The 16,734-nt window shown below is 56.3% G+C and overlaps 5 protein-coding genes across 5 annotated transcripts; 3 read left to right on the top strand and 2 right to left on the bottom strand.

Moving 5' to 3' along the window:
* Nucleotides 1-495: 495 nt before the first annotated feature.
* On the top strand, nt 496-2,121 carry WHR41_01013 (uncharacterized protein; the record flags this gene model as incomplete). The annotated part of the gene is made up of 2 exons (XM_069369619.1): nt 496-1,560; nt 1,622-2,121. Exons 1-2 carry the CDS (start codon nt 789-791, stop codon nt 2,119-2,121), a joined length of 1,272 nt encoding a protein of 423 aa, XP_069233186.1. The 5' UTR covers nt 496-788.
* Nucleotides 2,122-2,549: 428 nt separating this feature from the next.
* Nucleotides 2,550-5,518, bottom strand: WHR41_01014 (uncharacterized protein; the record flags this gene model as incomplete). Its single annotated transcript, XM_069369620.1, has 2 exons — nt 2,550-5,448; nt 5,502-5,518. 2 exons carry the CDS (start codon nt 5,516-5,518, stop codon nt 2,550-2,552), a joined length of 2,916 nt encoding a protein of 971 aa, XP_069233191.1.
* A 182-nt stretch (nt 5,519-5,700) lies between these two features.
* Nucleotides 5,701-7,058, top strand: WHR41_01015 (uncharacterized protein). The gene is made up of 3 exons (XM_069369621.1): nt 5,701-5,898; nt 5,961-6,622; nt 6,693-7,058. The coding sequence occupies exons 1-3, from the start codon at nt 5,834-5,836 to the stop codon at nt 6,926-6,928; spliced, it is 963 nt and encodes a 320-aa protein (XP_069233184.1). The 5' UTR covers nt 5,701-5,833; the 3' UTR covers nt 6,929-7,058.
* A 1,551-nt stretch (nt 7,059-8,609) lies between these two features.
* On the bottom strand, nt 8,610-12,724 carry WHR41_01016 (uncharacterized protein; the record flags this gene model as incomplete). Its single annotated transcript, XM_069369622.1, has 3 exons — nt 8,610-10,098; nt 10,278-10,290; nt 10,642-12,724. The coding sequence occupies 3 exons, from the start codon at nt 12,722-12,724 to the stop codon at nt 8,610-8,612; spliced, it is 3,585 nt and encodes a 1,194-aa protein (XP_069233189.1).
* A 1,484-nt stretch (nt 12,725-14,208) lies between these two features.
* WHR41_01017 (uncharacterized protein) lies at nt 14,209-16,548 on the top strand. Its single transcript, XM_069369623.1, has 2 exons — nt 14,209-15,892; nt 15,953-16,548. Exons 1-2 carry the CDS (start codon nt 14,687-14,689, stop codon nt 16,331-16,333), a joined length of 1,587 nt encoding a protein of 528 aa, XP_069233190.1. The 5' UTR covers nt 14,209-14,686; the 3' UTR covers nt 16,334-16,548.
* The last annotated feature ends 186 nt before the right edge of the window (nt 16,549-16,734 follow it).

The raw sequence follows: 16,734 nt of genomic DNA on the forward strand, positions 1-16,734 counted from the left end.
GGTGCATCCGAGACACAACGGAGACACGGGAAGTGTATAATTAACAACTCCCAACGTCAAACTCGCCTCTATCCGATCTCCATCTATCACGACCTGCCGTTGCGCGATCTCCACGTCTGCATTTGATTGCACGGTAATGCTTGTGATGACAAGCAAGTGAACGTTGTTGCGTTGTGCAGCTCAAGTCGTGGTCACAAGACGAGTGCCGCGGTCACACGTCTCGACGCGACGACGACTGAAGCCACGAGCATCTCTGCCACGCGTATGAATTGCATTTGACACTTGCATGCCGCAGACGCGGCTTGTCGTCAAGGCATCAGCAGCATGGTAGAGTCCGGGGTATCTCGTTGTTCGGTGTGACGGATTGCTTAGGTGATGGGCTAACGGCTTCACAACGTTCATCGTTCATCAGCACTGATCAGTGAAGGAAGTGGCTTTGAAGCTGCCGTCCGAACGCCGCGACGACCTTCATGAAGAATCGAAACAGATTATTTGAACGATGAATGCAACTTGAGTCTAGGAACCTCCGATTCAAGGCAATACTGCTGGTAGGTGAGATCCTACGATCCTGAAATGCTTGTAAATTGACCGTTTCTGTTTCTGGCATGTCTCACAATCCGAGTCACTCAATCTACCGTCGCCTCTACCACAACACCCAGGTCCAAACATGCAAGACACAAACAGTCAGTAAAAGTACGGCGACTCCCTCCGCGAAATGAAGCTGCCTCCACTCTTCGCACCAACTCTTGCACGGACACGGCACGCACTTCGGTCACATTCTCTCCTCCATGGCTTTCGACAAACCAGACACCAGTCCTGAGGGACACTCTGCCACTCGTTTCAAGTCGCCATCGCTGCCTCCAGTCGCTACCGCTCCCTTTCCCACCCGCCAATTCACTCCTTCGAAACTCCGAGAGTCAGACAGCTCCATGACCGTCGTCAACGGCAGACAGAGCAGTGTGTCCCCGCCTTTGGTCGATAGGCCGGAGGATCAGAGAATCAGAGACTCGCCTGTATCGCCCAGGTCAAGGTCTCCAGCTACGCCTCCTCTCCCTCCAGTGCCCGGCAGCCCCATGAGCATGAAGCCCCTGCCTTCCAACCCGCCCCACGCCACCGAAGCCTCGGTTCCCTCAAAGAACCCCGAGAGATATGCCTCGGGTCGCATGTCAAACATGACCTTCCGCACCAATGATCGGGGAATGCCCAGCGACAAGCGTCGTTCCAACGCCACCCGCCGTGCAGAGTCTAGAGCTCCCAGCTACACTTCCACAACCATCACGCCAGGCCGACAACGCGGTCCGTTCGACAGGATATCCACGGAGCCCAACTTTGCCCAAAGAGTTTTCGACGCAGGAAAGCACGATCTGCTCTACGAAGTTGATGAAAGCACACGCTGGCCGTGGAACTTTGAAGATGTCAAGCACGGCGTGCTCGACCTCACGACTCTCATGCGTATGCAGCAGCACGTGCTGCAGCAGAAGCTCGTGGCTCAGGTCAACGCACTTGGGCAAAAGGGAGCGTGGATGGAAATTGGTGTTGGCGAGACAATGAAGGAATACTGTAAGCGCATCTGTCCCTACTTGCCACTCTTGAGATCCTTCGACTAACATTCCACCCAAAGGCCAAATAACCCGAGACATGGACTACATCAACTCGACAGCTCCCGCTCGCGGCACATCATCAACAACCAACCCCTTCTTGATCTCCACAACTGACGTCCTGGAAGCCCAACTCCTCGAGGAAGGCGGCCTCATCGCCCGCCGTACCCCCAACAGCACAAACCCCTCCTCGCCGATAGAGGAGGAGCCCGAGAAGGCCAAAGACGCCCTGCTTCTGGCCCGCCTGCCCTACGCACCAGTGACGACGGCTCCATGGCGCCGCCACCTGCGCCGCTGGCTTTCGGTCGTTTCCGCAGCCATCGCGCTCCTTCTGCCGTTCCTGGTCATGATGCTCGTTCCGACTTTCGTCAGCCGCATGGTGACGACGAGTGTCATGATCGCGGTGTTTGCTCTCGCTGCTGCTGCCAGCGAGATCGATACAAAGCGAGCCGTGGCGTACGTCCTGGTGTACTCTGGTGCGCTGGTAGTGTTTGGAGGCTTAGTGCCGCCATATTGGAGTTGATGACGACTAATAATTTTCATGGACGCCTTTGGGCGCCATCGACATTTTTCTCTCTCGTAATACCCTTTTCGCAAACCGGTTTTCTTGGTTCTTTTTATTTTCTTCTGGAAAGGGACTATGCACGGGCTCACGACGACGAGTGATGGATTCCCGCATCGGCCTTCACTAGACTTCACTTGGACTTCACTCCATCGATTTTCCTTTTGTCACATTGTTTCGGGTCAAGAGCATCGGCGTCGGACGGGTTTGTTTTCGCCACACGCGCAAGCGCTACGAAACACACGGCGATCACAGCAAAGGACGCATCACACTGCATCTCTTTCATCTTTGGAATCCCTCTTCCCTTTATCTTCTACACTACTTCATACAAGAAGAACCTCAATGTCTAGTAACTAGTATTATTCTCCGAACGAGACAAAGTTCGCAACTCAAGCAACGTTCCCAAAAGCCCTCTTCTTCCTCCCCTTACTCACGTCCTCCTCTTCCAGCGCCGCGTCGTCGACGTACTCGCTCTTCTCGTTCTCCCTCGCCTCAACACCCATAATGCCCAGACCAGCCAGGTTGAAACCGAGCACCTTTCTCTGCTCCGCTTGCCACTCTTCGTACGCCTCCAGAATCTCCGCGAGCGGTTGCCGCAGGGCGCCGGACGAGACGACTTGATGCATGTGTGCCTGCAGCAGGAAGTACGTCACGCGCCACGCCAGCTCGGGGTGTAAGCGGCGGCGGAAGAAAAGCGCAAGGAAAGTGAAAAGATCAGGGAGGATTGAGAAAGGCAGCACAAGCAGAGCATCGTTCAGCGCCGGCGCGGGAATGCGCTGCAGCGTCTTAAGCAGGTGCTGCTCGGCGGAGATGTTGCCGAGGGCGAGGAAGACCGGGTTGCGCTGCGGCACGGCCATGTTCGGATTGCGGGCCTTGTCGCGCTCGTAGGCGAGCATGAGCTCGTGGTCCTCGGTGCAGACCTCGAGGGCCTCCATCAGTTTCTCGCCATGCGTAAGCGTGGCGATGGTCTGCTTGGAGGCGGCGGCGACCTCGGCGTCCTGGTCCTCGTCGTCGCGGGCGTCGCGGTCGAGGTTCTGCGCGAGGGTTGCTTCATGCATTTCCTCGAGCTCGCGCTCGCGCTCTTCCTCGAGGAAGATGAGGTCGTCGCCGACGTCGTGCACGCGGATGGACTTGTCGTGCGAGGCGGTGATGACGGTCTCGCCTGTGCGGGACAGGGTCATGGCCCAGATTTCTCCGTGATGGCCGTCGAATTTCTGGATTTGCTCGAATTTGTCGCCGTCCCATGATTTGAGCACGCCGTCTTTCGATGCTGAGAAGAGGGTGTGCTTCTCTTCTTGCTCAACGGGGTGTGGGATGAAGGCGACCTGCATGACACTGTCCTGGTGGGCGAAGAATGCTTTGTGGCAATCACCGAAGTCCAGACCCCAGATGCGCACGTTCTTGTCTGCACTACATGTGGCGATGAGTTTACTGTCGGCAGATATCGAGATGTTCAAGACTGGGAGCTTGTGACCGTAAAGTGTGAGGAAGAGTTTGAGGGAGTCGTTGAAGTAGACCTTGACAGTGTTGTCAAGGGTACTGAGAGCGATCAATTTGCCGTCTGGTGAGAAGCAAAGCGACAGGACGTCGTCTGACACCTTGAGCTCTCTTGTCTGGTTGAGCTTCAGACGTGATGTCGTCCTGCGCGTTCCGGGGATGTTCTCCTCAACGACATCAAAGCGCCAAAACTTCGCACTCTTGTCGGCGCTTCCTGTTACAACACTGCGACCGTCGGGGTTAACAGCGAGGGTCCAAATTGCACCATCGTGTGCTTTGATCGTCTCAATGATGGTGCTGGTGCTGATGTCGTAAAGCTCCAGTTCACCGGTCTTGGTTCCAACTAGTACAATACGGTCACCAGGGAGGAAAGCAGAGCAAAGTGCTTGACCGCACTCTAGCGTCCGTAGGCATGTTTGTGTCTTGAGGTTCCAAACCTTGAGCTGACCACTGGAGGCGGAGGCCAACATGCGGTCGTCTGATGAAAGGGAGAGTGTTCGAATGTCTGTCCTGTGACCTGGAAGCTCCACGGCCAATGAACGGTTGTACTCCGGAGCTTCTCGTCCAGAAGCCAGCTTTTGATGTGATGCCACTGTGTAAAGCTCCAGCTGGTTGTTTGTTGTCGCAGTAAGTAATTGCAGGTTCTTGTTGGAGCGGGTTCCGGCTGTCGACCAGTCCACTGAGCGGACCTTGCCGGTAGTGCGAACAATCACGTAGGAGACAAACACGTCACCCACTTCAGGAGTGCCGACAGCATCCTCAGCCTCCGGTGCGAGTGTCTCACCGTTCGCAGCGGCCTTCTCCCTTCGTCTCCTCTTCTTGCGCTGCATGTGTCTGTGTACCTCCTCCCCGGATCGAATGCGCCAAAGCTCTACCGCCTTCTCCGATCCGTGCACTGCGATGTAGTCTTGCCTAGGGTGGAAAGTGATTCCAGTAGTGCGATCTTTACCCTGCCTGTGCAAGATACCCTGGCTCTTGAGGATGTCCTGCTTCTTGCTCTGAGCAGCAATACTCGATCCGAATTCTGCCAATCCAGCCAGATCCAGACTCCAGACCTTCAGCTCGCCGTCGTTGCCCGCAGTGATGCAGCCATCGCCGTCCGGGTTCATGCCGAGAGCCCAGCACTCTCCGTTTGTCTGTGCAACGTGTGTCTCAATGCAGTGTGGGCTCTGCAGATCCCAAAGCTTGACCAGAGCATCCTTGGAGGTGGAAAGCAGGTACTTTTCCTCGAACTCTTCGCTGTCGTTTGCGCCGAGATCCACGGCCTCGTCCGTGTGCGGGCTCTGCGGGCGAGATACGGGCGTGCGTACGAATGCAAGTCCGGTGATTTGGTCCTTGTGTCCACGAAGTCTGTACTCGGCCGCTTCGGACAGCAAGTTCCAGATAATGATGTCCGTGTCCTTTGAGCCACTAGCCAACCGAGCTCCCTCGCGATCGAACTGCAAGTGCACAACTGCCGAGCGGTGCCCGTTAAAGCTGACCACAATCTGTCCCGACAGAGCATCCCAGATCCTGATCGCACCGTCTGCGTGGCCAACAGCCAGAAGATCGGGCTGAACGGCGCATTGCGAGATGCATGTGACAGCGCTGCGGTTGTCCTTGTCGTTCCACCTCGACAGCTGCTCGCCCTTTTTGATATCCCAGCAGATCACATCCTCATTTGCGCCTACATAGGCCTTGCCTGCGCCAGTCGAGCGCGCGCTGGCAGTTTTCGAGGTAGACTCTGGAGTCCAGACGCAATTCGATGTCGCCGTGCAGACCGTGCCGAAGCTGACGGTCGGCTCGTACTTTCTGATAGGAGTATTAGTGAGAGACCGAAGAGATCAAGGAGCGTGCCGACAAACCTGTAAGAGCGCACCATGGTCGGTCGCAAAAGGCTGTGCCGAGAGCAAGCTTGTCGGGCAGTCGGCCTTCGACATTTCTTTTGCAGCGCAGGCTTGCGAAACGGCTAGCGCGAACGCTACCCCGCAGCTGGCCCGCGCCGGCCGCAGAGCCGCACGGCGTGGTGGGCGTCCCACTTGCTTGGGCTGAGCTCGGCGACTGCGTAATGAGCACATGCAGCCGGCATTGAGCAGACGAGCGGTGCAGCACACGTGAGACGACACCAGTGACACCGCACACCACCGCAACTCACCACCAGCCATATTAGCGGCCTGCTGCCGCCTTCTTCGCCATCATGTTGCTCCTCGATTACCAGAACGTTCTCATTGAGTCCCTCCTCAAGGACCGCTTTGCGCCAGAGTAGGCCTCCAAAAATCGCCAGGCAGCTTCCTGTATACCGGCTGACCAAATCTCCCTCTCAGAGCCACCCCTACTGCCATTGACCAGATCGTCTCTGACTTCGACAACGTCACCTTCCACATCAGCACCCCCGAGTCAAAGACACGCATCCTCATCTCTACCAGCATAAAATGCTACCGCGAGCTCGTGCAGTACGGCGCCGAAGACGTCCTGCAGCGCGAGTATGGCCCCTATATCGTCGCACCCGAGCAGGGCTATGACTTCAGCGTGCAGGTTGATCTGGAGAACCTGCCGGAGAGCCAGGAAGAGAAGGACGAGCTGGTGCGGAAGATCAGCTTGCTCAAGCGCAACGCCATGGCAGCGCCCTTCGAGCAGGCCTTCGACGAGTACGCCGCGCTGCACGAGGAGGCGAGCAAGTACACCTCGGAGTCGGCGCCACAGGGTGTGCGCGAGGGCGGCGGCGTGCGCGCCATCCACTACCGCGACGAGGAAGCCATCTACATCAAGGCCTCGCACGACCGCGTGACCGTCATCTTCAGCACGGTCTTCCGCGAGGAAACGGACCGCGTGTACGGCAAGGTGTTTCTGCAGGAGTTCGTCGACGCCCGGCGGAGAGCGATCCAGAACGCCCCGCAGGTGCTCTTCCGCCACGACCCGCCGCTCGAGCTCGAGGGTCAGCCCAACCTGAAGGCCGGCAAAGGCGACGTCGGATACATCACCTTCGGTATGTCTCCTTCAGGGCTCTGAATCCCACCCATCTCATGAAACCCTCGCTAACACCTCCCCTCTCCCAGTGCTCTTCCCCCGCCACCTGACCCCGGCGCGCCGCGAGGAAGTCATCTCGCACATCCAGACCTTCCGCGACTACTTCCACTACCACATCAAAGCCAGCAAAGCCTACATCCACAGCCGCATGCGCCGACGCACCGCCGACTTCCTGCAGGTGCTGCGCCGCGCGCGGCCCGAGGCCGAGGAGGGCACCAAGGAGAGGAAGACGGCGAGCGGCAGGACGTTCAAGGTCGGTGGTTAGAGAGAAGGCAACCAAGTTATTCTGTCATCAGCAAAGCATTCAGGGAGATGGCGAGCCCAAAGGTCTTGCATGAGAAAATCTAGATAGCGAGGAATGAAAACGAGTCAAACGACCACCACTTATCTGGGAATCTGTGGCCTGTCAACTGATAGGTTCTCCACCGGACAGTCACCTTTAGTATGCCTAGGAGGGATGGTATTACGGTGATATATTAAGAATACTGGAAATGGCTACTATCATCGGCGAGCCTCGGGTCGCTACTGGCCTTCGCCGCCGTCATGGATAAAGCCGCTCCGGAGACCCGCAATATCAAGATTAGAAGATGGATGACGACGATAATAGACTCCTCCCTTTAATCAAGGCTCTAATCGGGATTCCCGGCCCGGCATCATTCTCAAAGAGGGTCGCCGCCCTCGTACGTCGCCTCACTGAGAACAGATTCGCCATAGGGCAAGAGGACTAGGATGCCATACACAGCCGCAAGTGCATCCAGCCAGACTACCAGGACGAGCTCTGGTTGTTTCCGTCTCTGACGTTCGAGCTCAGCCCGGGCTGCGACTACTTCCCACAAGCATACGTTTTCACCCTCCTCGCGAGGGTCGATCCTCCTCACCTCCCAAACTACGAGCTGCGCTTCCTGACAATAATCTACCCACCCGCTCTGGAGCTGAAACTCGATACTTACGATTAATGCCGACAGTCTAACGCCGAGGACTGGTCAAAGGCAGACGTTGTTAACGACATCAACATGATCCACGGTAACCGGGCGATTCCCTACGAGGATTTCACCTCACGCGCGAAGAAGCTCTACACGAGCAGGAACCTTCGCGCATTCGAAAGTTTGTAGACTTTGGAAGACTATGACGCGTTCAGATACGGTCAAAACATGAGGCTCTCCGCGTAAAAAATCGGTTTTGATCGTCTAGAAGATAAGGGAGCACGTCAGAAGGCTTTTTTTCCTCGGAGATCAGCCGTACCCAACGATGATCAATGGTGCTGGCTGAAGTGGCCCAGCTGTGATAGACGCTCTCGTCTAAGGGTAGGGCGGTAGGCTCCTCCTGGGCTGCTGTGAACTGTAAACTGGGGGTGGTAAGGTTACGAGCCATGGTGACCCAGCGACCTCTGAGAGCGCCAAGGCCGCATGGGAGCATGTCGACTGAGGCTGCGGTTAGGTCGAGCTGGCGGCCCTCCGGGGCTTCAGACCTGTATTCCAAAGGAATAAGGTCGGCATAGGCCTGGCGGCCCTGTTGCACCGCGGCGTTGTTGTTCCCAAATCTTATAGGAGATGGTAGCACTTCAAGCTCGATTTGAATCACGGAGAGGCTCGCAGCTTCCCCTCGTGCCTGGCTCTCTCTGTGGCGAACATCACATCCCCGAATCCTATAGGAGATGGTAGCACTTCAAAATCGAACTAGATTACGGAGAGGCGGTCGCGGCGTTGTTGTTGTCGCACTTTAGATATAGGGTTTGGAAGACTACGACGCGTCCTAGTATACGTTAGGCTCTCCGGATAAAAATTTGGGGTTGATAGTCTATGACAGAAGGTAGTACGTCCAAAGTCATTTTGTCGGGGGGATAGGGATATTCAGAGAAACACAGAAACGTTGTAATGCACTATAGAAGAACTAGAAAATCATAGCATGGTCGTGAAGACACTTGCTTCACCTCGAACAAGAGCCGCTTACAAAGGCTTGCCGCCAATGAAGTCACTCCACCTCCTGACCTCGTTGGGGATGCCGTCAGGCTTAGGCAGCTTCTCGCTCATACACTGAGCGGAGAGGACGGCAGTCTTGGGCTCCATGAAGAGCGGCACACCGAAGTCGACGGCGTTGCGGCGCATAACGTAGTCCTCGTCGACCATGCTGCTGGCGCGACGCTTGGCCAGGTTGAAAGCGCCACGGATGTCGTACTTCTCGAAGACCTCACGCAGGGCGCGCTTGTCCTGCTTGGGGAACTCGATGACCTCGACGTTGACGGAGCTGTCCTTGCTGGACTGCTCGAGGTGCTCCTTGATCTCGCTGTTGGCGGCGTAGAGCTTGTAGCCGAGAGGGTTCAGGTAGTCGACAATCTTGGCAAGGTCGCCAGTAGCGGTGTCACCGCCGAAGAGAAGACCCTCACCAGGCTGGGGAAGACGGAAGTTCATGGTGCTCTGCATGCCAGCCCAGTAGGCCTCGACGAGGTCCTTGCCGAAGCAAGCCATTTCACCGGTAGAAGACATCTCGACACCGAGGTAGGGGTCGGCACCAGCGAGACGAGTCCAGGCGAACTGAGGGACCTTGACGGCGAGATAGTCACGGTCGACCTTCATCAGGTCAACCGGCTCAGGGACGTTGGTATCGGTGATGGCGCGGGTTGCGACGTCGATGAAGTTGGTGCCCAGAACCTTGGAGGAGAAGGGGAAAGAGCGAGAAGCACGGAGGTTGCATTCGATGACCTTGAGAAGGCTCTCACCGCCCTCAGGGTTGTCGGCGTTGATGATCTGCATGTTGAAGGGACCGGTGATGTTCCAGGCCTTAGCGACCTTCTCAGCAATCTCCTTGACACGGTTGACGGTAGCGGCGGGCAGGTTGGCGGGCGGCAGCACAAGGGAGGCATCGCCGGAGTGAACACCAGCGTTCTCAATGTGCTCACTGACGGCGTGGACAAGCAGCTTGCCGTGAGAAGCAACAGCGTCAACGTCGATTTCACGAGCACCCTCAATGTATTGAGTGATAACCACAGGGTGGTCAGGCGAGACGTTGGAGGCGGCCAAAAGCTTGTCCTTGAGCTCCGCCTCAGACCAGATAACGGTCATGGCGGCACCGGACAGGACATAGGACGGGCGAACAAGGACGGGGTAGCCAACGCTCTCAGCAAACTTCTTAGCATCCTCGTAAGAAGTAAGCTCCTTCCAGGCGGGCTGGTCAACACCGATAGAGTCCAGAATCGAAGAGAACTTGTGCCTGTCCTCAGCCTTGTCGATATCTTGAGGGTCAGTACCGAGAACCTTCGCCTTGCCAGTCTCCTGGAGCTTAAGAGCGATGTTCTGAGGCAGCTGGCCGCCGACAGAAACGACAACACCAGAGCTGGTCTCCAGCTCGTAGATGTCCATGACACGCTCGTAGCTGAGCTCTTCGAAGTAGAGGCGATCAGGGAAGTCATGGTCAGTTGAGGTGGTCTCTGGGTTGTAGCTAATTTGGCTGTTAGCATGGTTCTGGATGTATAGAGGTGGTAGAAATGGATGAGGTGCGAAAGGGGGGTTCTCGGCGGGCCGGGGGCGGTTTCTGAGCTCAAAGCCGACGATACCGCCACAAAACGCGATTTTTTCGAGCGGGATTGACCAGCCACAAGGGCAGGACATCTCACTGACCGATCGACGTGTTCTGTGACGGGTACCGAAGGTATGAGCTCAGGAAGCGAGAGCCTTCAGACTTCCCAGCGGCGGCGCGGCGTCGTCTCAGTGACGCACATGCACGCAATCGAACGACGACCGATGGCAGCACGTCCAATTGCAGCACTATATGTGTAAAGAGATCAATAATCGCGCGCAGACATCGCAGTGGCCGAAAGGTGGTCTCTCGAACGCATGCCGCTGGTAGTACGTCTGGCTCGGGCATAACGTGGGTGAAGTCTGAGCCGGGCTGCGCCGAAGAATCCCCGTGCGCAGAACACACGCATTCGCGCGGCTGCTGATGGTAGGACGTCGAGATGCAAAACAACAGAAATAGACTTACTTCTGTAATGGATTATTAGCAGATGTTCAAATGAAGATGCAAAAAAGTGAGCGACGGAAGAACTTACAATGACAACGGTCTTCTTGCCAAGCTCCTTCAAGCTGAGCGTAGCGTTGACAGCGCACCAATCGAACTCGACAGAAGAGCCAATGCGGTAGACACCAGATCCAAGAACGATGATACCGTGATCGTTGAACTCAATATCGTGGCTGGAAGCGTTATAGGTCGTGTACAGGTAGTTGGTGTCGGCGGGGAACTCGGCGGCGAGGGTGTCGATCTTCTTGACCCAAGGGCGGATGCCAAAGTTCTTGCGGCGGGCGCGGACCTCATCTTCGGTGCTGTTGACGGCGTTGGCGATCTGCCTGTCGGAGAAACCGAGCTTCTTGGACTTGAGCATGAGCTCCTTCTTGACGCCGTAGAGCGAGCCGATGTTCTGGAGTTCGTGGGTGCAGTCGACGATGTTTTGGATCTTGTAGAGGAACCACTTGTCGATCTTGCTCAAGTCGTGGACCTTGTCGACGGAGTAACCTTCGTGAAGCATGGCCTGGCCAACAGCGAGCCAGCGGCGGTCGGTGGGGTTCCTGAGCACGTCGTCGATGTCGTCAAAGTGGTCTCCCTGGAGACCGGCGAACTTGGGGTCAACCATGCGAATAGCCTTCTGGAAAGATTCCTCGAAAGTACGACCGATAGCCATAACCTCACCGATGGACTTCATAGCGGAACCGATGTGGCGGTCAACGTTCTGGAACTTGCTCAGATCCCAACGCGGCATCTTGGTGACGATGTAATCAAGAGAGGGTTCGAAGTTGGCGGTAGTCGTGCGGGTGACAGCGTTGGGAAGCTCAGGAAGAGTGTGTCCCAGACCGATCTTTGCAGCGGTATAAGCCAGAGGGTAGCCGGTAGCCTTGGAAGCGAGAGCGGAAGAACGAGAGAGACGAGCGTTGACCTCAATGACACGGTAGTCAAGACCATCCGGAGCCAGAGCGTATTGAACGTTGCATTCTCCGACAACACCAAGGTGACGAATAATCTTGATAGCGGCAGTCCGGAGCATGTGGTATTCCTCATCGCTGAAGGTCTGAGAAGGCGAAACGACGATACTGTCACCAGTGTGAACGCCGAGAGGGTCGAAGTTTTCCATGTTGCAGACAGTGATACAGTTATCAGCGGCGTCGCGGACGACCTCATATTCGGCCTCCTTCCAGCCCTTGAGAGACTTTTCGACGAGAATTTGCGGGGACAGGGTCAGAGAACGGGCAGACAGGTTGCGAAGCTCCTCGGGGTTCTCAGCAAAACCACTGCCGAGACCACCGAGAGCGTAAGCAGCGCGGACGATAATCGGGTAACCAACGGAGTCGGCGGCGGCGAGCGCCTCGTCGACTGTGTTGACAGCGATACTCTCGGCGATCGGAATGTCGATCTCCTTCAGAGCCTGGGCGAACAAGTCACGGTCCTCACTGACCTCGAGAGTCCTGATGCTCGTACCAAGAACCTTGACGCCGTAGCGATCGAAGATGCCCATCTTGTTCATTTGCACACCCAAGTTGAGGGCAGTCTGGCCACCGAAGGAGAGGAAAATGCCATCGGGGCGCTCCTTCTCGATCACGTAGGTGACGTATTCGGGGGTGACAGGGAGGTAGTAGACTTCGTCGGCGAGAACGTGTGCGGTTTGAATGGTTGCGATGTTGGGGTTGATGAGGACAGACTTGACGCCGGCCTCCTTGAGGGCCTTCAGCGCCTGGGAGCCGGAGTAATCGAACTCGCCGGCCTGTCCAATAGAGAGACCACCAGAGCCAATGACGAGGACCTTCTTGACATCAACGAGGTCCTGCGCACCAGAAATGGCACCACTCTCGAGGTATGCTTTCGCATTGGGAGCGGTCTCTGTCTGGCTGGCGCAGCTCCTGGCCGACCTGGTAAAGGCCCTAATGTTCTTGGGAGCAGCCTTGACCTGCTTCTGCTGCTTAACGCATCGTGGGGCCTGAGAGACGAAGGTACGGCGGGCAATGCGAGGAGCAGCTTGGCGGGCTTGGTGGAACAACTCCTGCTGCAGCTGGCGAACCAGCTTGCCGCTAAGAGCCATGGTTGTTTGTGTTTTTCAGGTAATTCGGGTGGGTGCAGCGGCAGTGGTCTAGTTAATTGACCTGGGCCTTCCACAGGTGGTCGGAGATGTAGTCTACACGCGCATCGAATTAGCCAATGCGCCGGCAGCGGGACGAAAGCTCCTGGACCGACCTCGGGAGCGAGCTAGAGCATACCTTGAGAAGTGGTTTTGGTGGGCGCAAAAGTCATGAAGCCCAATGGGTGCCCTGTCGAGGCCAGTACTGCCGGTATGTGGTGACAAGGTGCAGGACAATGGGTGAGGTGGGTGACTGGTACAAATGCAAAAATCCGAGCGAGCTATGCGCGGGCCCGAGCGCTCACACCGCCGGCGCTAGCCCATACCGTGCAGCAGGAGTCAGAGCTCCTCCGCCCTCGCCGCCCTCGCGCGCTCTTATCAGTACCGAGAAAACGCCATTATCGTGCGCCGCGCGCCGTTCAGTATGACTGTGGTTTTCTTTTCCGTCTGCCGCACGCTGCTCCCAGCGTCGCGGGCCTCGCGGCCCTGATGTCTTAGTTGCAGATCGCTACAAACTCATGGGGGCCCATTGGGGTTCTCTCCGGTACCGGCGCCAGTCCTTTTACGTCTGGTATTGTTGCAACTGTCTTTCCATCACCTGCTATGATTACACATTCAGAAGACGAGCGCCCGCCAATGGTTGTAACTTCACTTTGAAGGTAGTCATCAAGACCGTGAAGATATCTCTTCTTCACTTGACGGCAATCTGCGCCTGAGACGCATGCCACTCGTCGGTGTGTGAAGCGCACGCTGAGGCAGTAGTGTGCAGGAGGCTTCCTATCATGTGTGCTTGTGCAGGGTATTGAAGCCCTGTAGCTAAGTAGAGCAGGCTTGATGCCATTGTCGGCACCCGAGGGTCTTCCCTTGAAGCTTCACATTTTCATACTTTGATGGACGGACAGCAGATTGTCCAAGGGCCACCTCTCGCTGATGCAGGCACCCCTAGTGTCATTGAGGGAAAGACCTCGCGTCATTAAATAATAAAGTAACATCCGCCTTCTCAGACGATCCGTGCCGACGCAAGGACTTCTATGATAAGCAGCGGGCGGATTATAGTGATGCATCTTCAAGGACGGTTGGTACCTCCCTCGCCGGATCAACGGCGGGGAGGCCAGAATACAGTTGAAGATGTTGAGGTGAGATGATGATGAGACGAAAGAATGTCTCAGGAAGTACTCAGTCTGCGTATAGAGTCTGCGAATTATTTCACATGTCATGGAGCCATGGTGTTGTATCATGTGTATCGCCGCGCAGTTCTGTTCATAAGGTACCTCCTCACAAGCGAAAGGGTTGGACCCTAAGGCCAATCCAAGGTGAGGTGCGAATCCTGACGCGCCAAGTCTGCTGTTACGCAAGCTCGAGGCCAGCATGCGATTTGGTTGTTTATATTCGCTTGTGCAGAACGCGATCATGTCTGCCGAAGAGTAGATGTTCATGAAACTCGCGCGATAGTAATAGCGTTCAAGACGTCTGAGTAAGAATACAATTGTAACAAAAACCTCCCGCAATCGTAAACCGTACAGCAATCACGACCTGAGCCAGCCCTGCGCTGAATGAGGGCCGGCGGTAGCTGCAGGGGTCTCCAGTCTACCGCACCGCACCGTCTCCTGGAGCCATCTTCGCCTCGTACACCTTGCACTTTCACGAACCCAGCAGCAACCCTATCCGCATACCGCGCCCGCCCGATTAGATGCATCTACGGTAGCCGGTGGCCATCTCCAATTGGGACCCAACAACGTCGCTCCTTTAGCGGTGCAGCCACCGCCCACACCAACGCCGTTCCTCCAACGCAAGCCAAACCTCGCGCTACCACCGGACCCTCCGCGACACTCCAAGACTGTACAACACACGCAATAGCTGAGCGCTACCCCATTTAATAGGCGGCCTGGCCGCTGGACACGATACACGGAGCGCAACGCCGCAACCATGGATTACCTCCGAAAACGCATGCCCTCTGCGGAGAACATGCCCACCTTGAAAAGCCTCCAATACGCCAATCTCAAGGACGCCTCGGAAAAGCTGTCGCCGCGGTTAGGTTTCTTCCGAAGAAGAGTGAGAATACGAGGAAACAGCAAGATCAGTGTACCCTTGTACCTCGTCCTACTTTTTCCGACCTTGGTCGTCATCCTGATTCTGGTGCTTTTTGTGCGCCATCCGGACAGCCCTGCGGCCCGCTTGATTCCCAGCGGCGCGCCGCCCAGTATCCGCAAGATTAGCGAGAAGCACGATAAGGTGTTTGTCAGTGGCTGTTTGGAGCCTCAGAGGGAAGCGGAGCACCCCAGAGAGAATGGCGTATTCGTGGTGCTGGCGAGGAATAAGGAGTTGCCTGGTGTGCTTGACAGTCTGAAGAGTGTCGAACGTCACTTCAACCGGTGGTTCCACTACCCTTATGTCTTCCTTAACAATGAGGAATTCAACAGCACTTTCAAAGAGACGGTCATGAACTACACTTCTTCTACTGTCGAGTTTGGCAAGATCGCGCCGGAACACTGGGGCTTCCCCGACTGGACCGATGCACGAGTCGCTAAAGAGGGCATCGCCAAACAGGGCGACCAGGCGATCATGTACGGTGGCATGGAATCCTACCACCACATGTGCCGCTTCTACTCTGGCTTCTTTTACAAGCACGAGCTGCTCCAGAAGTACGACTGGTACTGGCGTGTGGAGCCCGACATCAAGTACTTCTGCGACATCACCTACGACCCCTTCGTGCACATGGCCCGCAACAACAAGACCTACGGTTTCACTATCGCGGTCAAGGAGCTGAAGGAAACCGTCCCCAATATCTTCCGCTACGCATCCGCGTACAAGCGCGTGAACAACCTCACGTCCCAGGGCCTGTGGGAGATGTTCGTGGAGCCCAAGCCTGAGGACGAGAACAAGCCGGAAGATCTTCCCAAGGGCGACCCAAAATACGACAACGAGAAGCCTCTGCCCGAAGACATTCTCCGCACTGAGCCCGGCTCCGGCACCCTGCCGGAGATCGACCCAGAAGCCATGGAAGGCGAGAAGTACAACATGTGCCATTTCTGGAGTAACTTCGAGATCGCGCGCCTGGATTTCTTCCGCAGCAAAAAGTACGAAGACTTCTTCAACATGATGGACCGCAGCGGTGGCTTCTGGATGGAAAGAGTGAGTCGGATTCCATGAAGAGCACATGAATTAGAAGTATCATGCTAACATCTACAAAAGTGGGGCGACGCACCCATCCACTCCCTCGCGGCCGGCGCCCTCCTCGCGCCCCACGACATCCACTACTTCCGCGACTTCGGCTACCGCCACACCACCATCCAGCACTGCCCCGCCAACGCGCCCGCGCGCCAGCTCCCCCGCCAACCCTACCTCGGCACCGACTTCGAGCAAAAGGTCGCGTCCGTGGACAAGGAGTTCTCGCAAAAGCTCGAAGAAGACGACGACTACTGGGCGAAGTGGGACACGGAGAAGGAGAACGGCGTCGGCTGCCGCTGCCGCTGCGACACGGACATCGTGGACGTCGAGGGCAAGGAGGGCAGCTGCATCCCGGAGTGGGTGGACATCGCGGGCGGGTACGTGACGCCCGAGGGCCCGAGCTAGGTTCCCACTGGCTGCCTTGTGCTTGGATGCGATTCGCCGGCGGGTTGAGGAAAGCGTTGTTGGTTGGGGGCACGGGGGATCGTATCGGACTCGAAGATATGGTCGAATGGAAAGAAACGGACTGGCACCCTTTTTGGAGCGGGCTGGGGAGTCATCTACTCTAGTAATGCTAGGCGCTTTTTGTGGAAATACATGTTTCTTCTGCTTTGCTCGAAGGACGTTGTCGTCACCGTGCGTTGAATGACCAAATACCTACCTTCGGTTATTGTGAAGCTGGGAGCGATCTATTGACTAGTTCAGACAAGCTCACCTTTCATCAGTCTTGGATCATACCCTTGAAAACATTGCAACGCGCGACGTCTCGGGACAGAGTGAGCGCGTCTGATACGATTATATATTCG

This window comes from Cladosporium halotolerans (genome assembly GCF_011745625.1).
Source record: "Cladosporium halotolerans strain TM138-S3 chromosome Unknown Sca3, whole genome shotgun sequence".
Taxonomy (NCBI): Eukaryota; Fungi; Ascomycota; class Dothideomycetes; order Cladosporiales; family Cladosporiaceae; genus Cladosporium; species Cladosporium halotolerans.